This window comes from Priapulus caudatus, unplaced genomic scaffold, assembly GCF_000485595.1.
Source record: "Priapulus caudatus unplaced genomic scaffold, Priapulus_caudatus-5.0.1 Scaffold623, whole genome shotgun sequence".
NCBI classification, from domain to species: Eukaryota; Metazoa; Priapulida; class Priapulimorpha; order Priapulimorphida; family Priapulidae; genus Priapulus; species Priapulus caudatus.
Window position 1 is genome coordinate 59,006 of NW_014577684.1, and position 10,330 is coordinate 69,335.

At 48.1% G+C, this 10,330-nt stretch overlaps 1 protein-coding gene across 1 annotated transcript in view; it reads right to left on the minus strand.

Moving 5' to 3' along the window:
• Positions 1 to 3,382: 3,382 nt before the first annotated feature.
• Positions 3,383 to 10,330, minus strand: part of LOC106812227 (PAB-dependent poly(A)-specific ribonuclease subunit PAN3-like) — a 26,979-nt gene continuing 20,031 nt past the window's right edge. The window contains exons 15-17 of the mRNA XM_014816058.1: positions 7,325 to 7,340; positions 5,111 to 5,291; positions 3,383 to 4,381 (exon numbers count right to left, since the gene is read on the minus strand). Of these exons, the coding sequence (XP_014671544.1) occupies positions 4,202 to 4,381; positions 5,111 to 5,291; positions 7,325 to 7,340 (377 nt within the window). The 3' untranslated portion in view covers positions 3,383 to 4,201. The remainder of the gene's footprint in view (positions 4,382 to 5,110; positions 5,292 to 7,324; positions 7,341 to 10,330) is intronic.

Below are 10,330 nucleotides of genomic sequence, written 5' to 3' on the forward strand. Positions count from 1 at the left end.
CGATAAGGCGGGTAGTGGATGACAGAGCCGCTCCGAGCTTCAAGTCTTCCTCAATTATTGTCCGTTCACACAACGCCGCTGAATAGCATGAATATTTAGCATCTGCCGATTTTCCCAGTGTCACGTGACCCTGCCCGTATCTCGCCAGCCTCTCCAGCCGCATTCAGCACGGCGCGCGCGCAAGCCTAGGGCGTTTGAAAGCCTCTAACATTATACATGGCAAGAGAGAGAGACTCGATAATCAGCATTGCGAACGTCGCTATTCACGTAAGCGTAAGATCCATAAAGCGCCAAAATGTTACTTGTCCGTGGCTAATAAACGTCGGCTCGGTCGGCGTCAGTGCCGACGCGTGCGGTAAAAACGCGCCGAAAAAACACACACGTGTGCGTCTGCGGCGGCGAGTGACGTCACCCGTGTGCTCGTGAAAAGCGAATGATCTTGTTTTCCGCGAGCGCGCGTCCGAAAAGCGTGGAATTTCGTGTGTTTTCGTTCGGAGATTATTTCAATTATATCCACAATACGTCATTATGATAAATTATAAATAAGAGAGCATGTGCGAGTCCTAAAATCCGATTTTAGCAGCAGCCGTGACTCTGTCTTCCCCATGGTTAGCGTTAGTTATTTCTCGCGCACACGTTCCGCTATTTTGCAAAGAACTCTCTCCAGCATCAAGCCATTATCTTCTCAGATTTAATATATTATATATACTCGCGTAAATATTAAACACGTGTAACATATAAATATAAGAATATATACGTGTATTTCTATTAAATTAATATATATATATATATCAGGAGTAAATAATCTCAAAAATTACCCACCCACGAACGACACACAAACACTCATAATATATATATATGTATATTTATGTATAACAAAGTCAAGTCTCCCATTGTGTCTACACGCAAGGCCTTATTTGAGCATGTGGTGCGTAGACAGTAGATGTGTATGTGTTACAGCGAGATCGAGGTCGTTATGGCCGGTGTACGCTTGTACATGTATAATTAACATTAGCACACTCCCCCACGCCGCATGCGTCACACCTACACAGCTAAATTTTTAATACGATGCATGTATGGTTTCTTTTACACGAGTGTTAAGTTTTGCTAATTACTAATTAACACAAATGATAAATTAGGACAATATAGCCGGAGAACCGAGAAATGACGCTAGCCCTCTGGCAATTAACAAAGTAACGCGCAACTATAACAGATTTTGCTGCGATGCACCTTATTAATAATAAAAACCTATTCTGTAGCCACCGACTAACGTGCCCTGATAGAGAGTTCATAAACTGATGAACGCAGAGAGAAGCAGAGAGAGATGGGAAGGGAGAATCATAGAGAGAGAGGGACAGAGGGCACAATTTATAACATTGGTGACAGCAAGTTTCCATCATATAGCGCTGATGATATAGGCTCCATGATATAGGGCTGATCTATAAGAGGAAAGGCGCAATTGACAAATTACCCTCCCGTACTAGCTTCCATTTTAATTCGCGCTCTCTCCCTGTGTTTCCATGCGGCTCGGGCGTTACTAAGGAACCAGATGTTTTATGTCTCTAATAATGGGATTAAATACAGACAGGAAAGTACCCTGGCGCGGGATTGAATAGGTCCGCGATGGCGAAACCAGGGGTAGAAACTACCATTACCGAATCCGCTGATGCGACTGGCTACTGTATACGTCTGTACACGCACACACGCGCGCGTGCACGCGCATAAGCACATACGCACGCATACACTCGTACGAACACATGCAGGAACACACACACACACACACACACACACACACACACACACACACACACAAACACATGTGCGCGCACGCACACACACGTGGCATATAATAGTTATTTCACTCAGTATATATATAAGATTCTCAAATACATTAATGACGACGATTTTTGAGATTGACGATAAGATGAGTGATAGGGTTAATCAAACGCATATAAAATCGCATACGCGCACGCACACAGTAACCCTTGTATTCTCTCTGTGGGTGTTCATGGCTACATGTTGGCTACAGGTATCGGGGTTTTAAAAATTCATCATACGCCAAGAAGGCGAGCAATATTTAGACTAGCGAGTAATGCTACATTAATTAGGCGGTCAACGCTTCGTTTCAGTGAGAGGTTACATAGGGTGACACAACCTAAGGGCCAGTCAGCAAATCATTGCCGGGTCACGTGACCGTTGCTTTCAAAAAGTACGAGACGATATTATGAGGTGCATTATGCATGGATGTTAATGAGCGTCAATATGTATTTAAGATCACAGCTTTAGTGTGGTAACGATTATATCTAGTAGAGAAAAGAAACTGCAGAGAGACGAGGGAGCGAGACAGCGAAGCATGCGTGTGGCGTGGATAGATATATTATACTATATATATAATTTTATATATAGACTATCTATACATTTCTGTGGGTAATAGCTATATAGACAAAGGGACATGTTCGTGGAGGGATGGGGGCAACAATCTGGAACAGGGACTAGGTTAGGAGGGGGCGGGCATATAGAGCGTAGCATTGTGACACCACCGCTAGTTTATATGCATGGAGGATGAAGAAACGATACTAGATAGTGAGGGATGAGTGCCCAAAACACAACACAGCTGAACCACCGACGCGAAGGAGAATAAACCGCACGGATGAGAAAATATAAAAACTCAAAACGCGTAGACGAACGACGAAACCCATTTGCTTCCTGTTGGTTTGTGTGTTGTCCTTTGAAAACCTGTTATAGGAACCGCTTGCGAGCGTAAACGAAGAGGACACATACACGCTACATTTCGAGCGAACTTTCCGCAGCCTGCATGACTGGAGCATCCCTTAGCACGCTGGCAGAGGCTGCAAGCTCCTACATTCGTGTGTGTGTGTGTGTGTGTGTGTGTGTGTGCGTGCGTGCGTGCGTGCGTGCGTGTGTGTGTATGTGAGGCCGCACGCTCCGTTAGCGCATCTCCGACCATGGCGCGCGCAACTCGCGGCAGAGCCAGCGTCGCATCTTCTAGCGAGCGGGAAGCTGCGTGCTCCGTCGCCGCATCCTAACAGCCGTGACGTCACACCCCTCGAATCGTCGTCGTCGTCGTCGTCGTCGTCGGAGCGCGCGCACGGGCTATAAGTTCATTTGGCGTCATCAATAATTTTCCGAACGCGATAAATATTGCACGCGATATCGCGCACGTTAATTTTCGATACTTCAAAGAATTGCGTATGCAATCTGCCACGTGAAAAGGGAGCGCGGCGATGGATGCTATCGGCTGCAGAGAGTTCCATATTCACCCTTTATCAGCGCCGTGCGCATGCAACGGCCGCGAATATAACGGATTGATTAAATGATTCATGACGTAATATACCGCGTCCCGACGTGCCCCGGTATTGACAGCAAGTAACACGGTTGTCATAGCAACTAACATCATTGTCGTAACAACTAACATCGTTGTCATACCTAGTTAATCGTTAGGCGAAGTACGACATGGAAGCTCAGCGAACACGTAATCCCACATACGTACGCGAACTTCGAAAATGAGCATTAACTAGCAGATACGGGCAACGACTTTAAAGTTGAAGTTTTCGCTGGCCCGATGCAAACAGTGCGACATGTAGCAAGTGACATCGCTCACAAGCGCAAAGCACCACGGAGATAATACCGCCCCCCTCCCTCCTCAAATGCACGTATCGTATCGTTAATGCTGATGAGGCGTACGTAATACCGGCGTCACTAGCAATCATGGACCCCAAGCCCCCCCGACTAGACGTTACTGGGTATCTACAGATCTTGCTATAAACTTAATGGCCCCCAATAGCAGCTCGTCTGGTCTCGTGAAGGAAACTGCAATCGCTGAAACCGATCGCATTGCATACATCCACGTAGTAGCGCAGTCATTTATGCGATCTATCACGCTAGCGCAGCAGCAGCAACACACGTCTTTTTACGGTTAAACCTTCCGTATAGAACTACTCACGTTTCACCACACAAAATGTTACACACGTAGTTTCATGAAATTCACCCGCGATCGCCGCCCGCAACCTTTCACCCCTGATGAGACCTTTGACACAAGAGCCGGTCGTCCAGCCAACCAACACCACCATCGGTGACCTTTGACCACCAAACCGACCTTTGACACGAGAGGATCGTTTCGTCGTCATCGGAGGCTGCCAGCTGCGACCGTCGATCGCCGACGCGACCTCTGACCTCCGCACTAACTCGGGGGCGGGCCGGGCGGCGGCAGCTGAGCGTTGAGATGCGGAGCTCCGACGGGATGCAGCAGTTCGCTGTACGACGTCTCGACGCAGTGCTTGAGGTCGGCGTAGCTGACGACGAGGATGTTCTGTTCGTCACGAGACATCAGCTGCACCTTCTCCGGAACGCCGGCGTCCAGCTGCGCACCGAGAAGACGAAAACATAAACGATGAATCGCGAAGCCCTCACTCCCAACGTTGCCATGGTAACATTTGTTACGGTAAGGTTTGATACCGTAAGGTTTGACAAGGTAAGGTTTGACAAGGTAAGGTTTGACAAGGTAAGGTTTGATTGGGTGACATTTGATATGGTAACATTCAATATGACATAAACTGTCAAGCACCATCACTAAACCATTGTTTAACCTTCGGTTTCATTAATCCACGAGTAGAAATTCACCTATAATCTAGAAAGGTGATGCAATGCAAGACGTCCTGTAACTTGCAACGTATTGTTTATTGGGCAAGATGATGTACACACAGGAGCATAGAGTGAGATTGACGGATGAACACCAATGATGAGTAGGAGACACTGGAGAGATGAACAGTTATGTGGGAGGAGGAAAAGCTAACGATTATTCGGGACTAGTACATGAAAGGTGACGAAAAAAGGACTGGTGAGAAGGGGAGGACAAACATAAATGTCCTGTGACTGTGACATGTAGTGATGGCGTTTAGTGGGCGAGTCAGTGGGGGCTTGACAGATTCACATCGATGACGAAGAAATGTCCTAACGAGCTTGACGAATATGAACAAATGATGGATCCGTGGAACAAACAGGGCCACGGGAAAGGTTAGAGGGATGGAAGTTCATGTGGTGCACTGTGAACAGTAACTGTGGCAGCAACAACGTTAGAGACTTCACTAACCTTGTTAATGCACTGCACAATGTGGGCCATGTCTATCCACGGAGTGCCGTCCTCCCGTACCTGATGGAACAGGTAATCGCGGAACAACTTGAGGAGATACCTGTCTCCTGTCTCAGACCAAGATGGATCCATGTTGTACCTGTGTGTGTGAACAGCGGTCATCATTCTAATGAACACCCTACTATATTTTTATAACCATTACTATGTTGTTCACACATGTAGCTACACACAGCTGTGCGAACTATGCGAGCTGGTAAAATCGGAGGAATATTTAAAAGTATACGATTATTTATTGAACAAAGACATGGAGAAGGTTGCCACTTAGCAGAGTTAGACTTGTCAAGGACTATTGCAGGAAGAAATTCAGTCATGCTAACTCATTATCATAAAACGAAAAAGCTGAATTATATATCATATATATCAGTTACAAAAAAATGTAGCTACACGCCGCTGTGCACACTACCAATAGCACACACACGCACACGCACGCACACACGCACGCACGCACGCACGCACGCACGCACGCACGCACGCACGCACGCACGCACGCACGCTCGCACGCACGCATGCACGACCAAGTCCCAACAGACTTGCACGTACACGTACATGCAGATATTTTCTTCATTCTAACACACGTGCGCACACACGTACGCACGCACACGAGTCACCAACAGTCACTGCTCGTCACCAACGGTCACTGCTGGTCACCAACGGTCACTGCCGGTCAGTCAGCTCCTAACGACTTTGCAATAGTTGCCTCACAGGAGCCGTCGTGAGATCTTCTGGTCACTATGTGACCTCCTCATGACCTAGTCAACGAGTCCCGTCCATGCCTCCCACCCTGCCACCTTAAAACAATATTAATGATAAACCAGTTCCCCAAACAAATAAGATGAAGCTCCTATTACATTCAACTGAAATGCGAGGTGTGTAGAATGATAACCTAATAATAAACATTGCCAACAATTCCACGCACACCAATGGTATAATCACATCGAGCGAGTACAAGACCATGCGACAATCGTTCGAAAGCTTTGAGTTGAGAGTCTTTACTAAGCAGATGACAACACGAGTGTTGACAGCTGTTGACACTGATGACCGTTGTGACGATGGCTTAGTTTGGCCACACGCGACAATAGGATGACATCGATCAGTGTGACACAATACCTGGTTACAAATCATAACATAAGCATTCAGTGACAGCGCAGCTTGGCTGTTTCAAGGACGACTCAGGATGGTAGAAACGGCAGGTATGGGAAGAAAGAAGATGCATCCTTTCGCCTGTTAAGCCAGGGCTACCACCGTTAATTGCCACCTTCCAAAGATCTGATAATTCACCAACTGCAGTGATTTCACTACTCGCAGTTAGCGAACACAATAATTTCTGATTAATTATTAAAAATAAATTGAATTGTGAATAAATTGTGAATAAATAGTTAATAACAACAAGAGCCGCAGAGTGTCTGGGCTCATCTGAGGTCTGTTGCTACGGTTATAAACGTAACATTTAAGTCGTGCGTAGTGACACCTTTGTTAGGCGCAGATATGCAGATACGCAGTTGCGTACACATCATTTCAGCAAACCGCCGCCGCCGCCGCCACCGCCTCCGTCAGGCTCAAAGATGCGGCTGTTTGGGACCCGTTGTCAGAAGCAAAATTAGTCTTAACATTAGCTTTAACATTATTCTTAACGTTAGTCTTAACGTTAGTCTTGACATTAGTCTTAACATTAGTCTTAACATTAGTCTTAACGTTAGTCTTAACATTATTCTTAACGTTAGTCTTAACATTAGTCTTAACGTTAACTTTGACTCGTAGACCATCTACAAAATCTACATTTCTGCATTCATCTAAAAGTTTTACGTTTTCGGGGTAAAATGATCAGCAAGGTTTAAAACAATCACTTACAGCGGGGTTTTAAAGCGCTTACCCACACCAGCGGGTAGCCTTACCAGGGGCCCATTGTCAGAAACAAAATTAGTCTTAACATTAGTCTTAACATTAACTTTGACTTGTAGACCGTTGACAGAAACATCGTGAAGTTCACATTACGAGATCCTAGACCTTCTTGTAACGTTATGACTGAGATGAAAATAACACAACTACACAAAGAATTGCAATTTGAATTATAGTGATTTAATATTTTATATTAATTAGTAAAACACGTCAGAAACACTACTTATCTACCGATCGTGTACCAAAGCAAACGTATACAAGTCGCGTTTATTCTCTTGTTTTGGATATTTTGATTAGTCATGACGCTCGCCTATTGTGTTACTGTGCAGAATAAATTCACGAGCGTGTGGTTTTTTTTTACATCAGATATTATTTATATGTGGTTAACCATCATAATATACACAGATTGCTGTGATGTACAATATACGTGTATTAATTTGAGTTTTGTGATCAAATCAAACTTGGCACTTGTCTTGTGACATCAAATTATGAAGTTCCTGTTATCATACGTTTTCCCGTGAACTCATGAACATTAGTCGTAAGCGCTATCTCAGCATAAACTTTAGCATCAACTCTACGATGTTTCTGACAGCGCCCCCCCCCCCCTAGCTCGCAGCCTCCCGCGCCGTGCTCAAAGATGCGGTCCCTGGGCGGAGTCTCGGCCCGTGCCCGCACACAGAGCGACACAGACGACGACTGTGGGTGCGCCTTCACGCCCGCGATTTAAATGATTGATGGGACGCAGTAACACCGCGTATCCCTTCCCTCCCCCCACGATGTTGACACACGAATCTAGAATGATTGCTTGCCGGGTTATATCAGGCGACAGAAGATGATAGCTTTTCGGCGTGGCGAAAAAATGAGGCGGGCGGACCTCGCGTCTTTGCGGTGGCTCTCGCAAAGCGCTCTCCGACAAAAGAAGGGTGATTACACGACATCAAAGAGACCGCCGGCGGCATTCACTGGCTGCGGAGACAACAGCGGCGGATAGTGCCAACAAACAGAAACCAATTGCCACTCGCAGGGTCGCCGGCATCCCGATGGAACACGATAATCGCGCCCTCAACTCGCCTCTCGCTCGTTCAGCATCCATGAACGCTCGGGGATTCATTCACCGAAAGACGAAACCCCGTCTACGGTTAGAACTACACGCGCATATATTTTACAGCGCCCACCCACCGATCCGCAAATCAAAGTAAACTCAAGTCTAGAAAGAAACACCTGCAAGGCATCAAATCACAAAACTGTCTACACTAGCCCTTCCCCGCCCTTACCCACTGTCCCGCTAATATCATGTAGAACCACGACTAGAAGCAAACACCGGCGGAATACCCGATTATAAGATCCTCGATTCTCCTCAGAAACACCTTCAACATCGATGTATAAAAAAAAACACATTAAAGTTGAAGCAACGCCTCGCAGAAGACGACGTTTTTAAAAGTGCTACTCCAAATCACGAATCAAAATGAAACTCACAACTAGAACAAACCACGAAGACTAAATATTTCACGGCGCTCTCCCTTCACTCTCAACCCGCGAATCGCAGAACTCGAAAACCGAGACTGACAGTGAACAGAGATTAATGAATAAGATAAGAGTAGAAAACGTGCCCGATTCCACTAGTAAGTAGCCAGCAGCCCACAGACACCTGCTGCTACCGACTTGTGAACCATTCGTAATTACAACAAGCGACGGAAGCCAGCGAGCGTGAAGCATAATTAGTGAGCACACACGAGTGCTTGCGCAATGCTAATAGGTACACGCGCACCCGCACGCGCACGCACACTCCTGCACGTGTATGCAGACGCACACTTCCACGCGCACGCACACTCACGCAAGTGCATGCAGACGTCTACGCACACGCACATGTTCACACGTGCACGCACACGCACACGCACACGCACACGCACACACACACACACACACGCGCGCGCGCGTGCACACGGAAACGCCCACAAACGCACACACGCGCGCACGCACACGTACACACACACACACCCACGCGCGCACATACACGTACACGCACACCCCACGCGCCCAGACGCACGCACACCCCACGCGCCCAGACGCACGCACACCCCACGCGCACGGACGCAGGAACGCCCCACGCGCACGAACGCACGAACGCCCCACGATATCGTCAAGGTGTGACAGACATGGCTGTCGTGTCACGCTTCGACCCACGCGCTCGCATGCATGGCAATGTCCCCCCTGCCCGCGTGCGCTGCAACAACGACCCGAATATCCTGCCACACGACAACGCTACCATTGATCACTGACCGACCCGGCCGCCCGCCGTAACACAGGGAGGCGGGAGGGGCGGGAGAGCGGGAGAGCGGGGAGAACGCACATCGCTCTCCGCATGACTGCATTACAGGTGGATGCCTGCGTAAACCAGCGTGGACTACCGGCGTGCGTGCGTGCGTGCGTGCGTGCGTGCGTGCGTGCCGGGCAGCGAGCGCAACCATATGCCATGCACGCGGCCATATGCTAGCAATTCATCACCTCAGAGCCAGTCTAATTACCTGACAATTCCGAGTTAGTTAATGAATTATGCACGCCACCAGATTGGGCTTTAATAACGTATATTATGCCATCGCCTTGGCACCCGGCTTTTTGTTTCCAGGCGACATCAAATATTCATGTAATTTGGGAGATTGGAGGCAGTGGTGGATAGCATAAAGTCGGACAGGTATGATACAAACACAAGGTAGAGTTGCTAGATGAATCGACGAGGAGGGGGAGAGTGCAGCGGGAGACAGACTCAGAGGGTCCAATATAATCAGGCAGTGTAAGCGGGGGAGAAATGAAAAGAGAACGAGAACGAGGGGAGAGGGAGTGAGAGCAAGAGAGAGAGGGAGAGAGAGCGGGAGAGAGGAGGAGAGGGAGAGAGAGAGAGAGAGTGAGCGGGAGAGGGAGATACAGAAGGAGAGGGAGAGAGGGAGAGAGGAGAAGAGGGAGAGGGAAAGAGAGAGAGGGAGTGAGGGGGAGAGGGAGATGCAGAGGGAGAGGGAGAGAGGGAGAGAGGAGAAGAGGGAGAGGGAAAGAGAGAGAGGGAGTGAGGGGGAGAGGGAGATGCAGAGGGAGAGGGAGAGAGGGAGAGAGGAGAAGAGGGAGAGGGAAAGAGAGAGAGGGAGTGAGGGGGAGAGGGAGATGCAGAGGGAGAGGGAGAGAGGGAGAGAGGAGAAGAGGGAGAGGGAAAGAGAGAGAGGGAGTGAGGGGGAGAGGGAGATGCAGAGGGAGAGGGAGAGAGGGAGGAGAGAC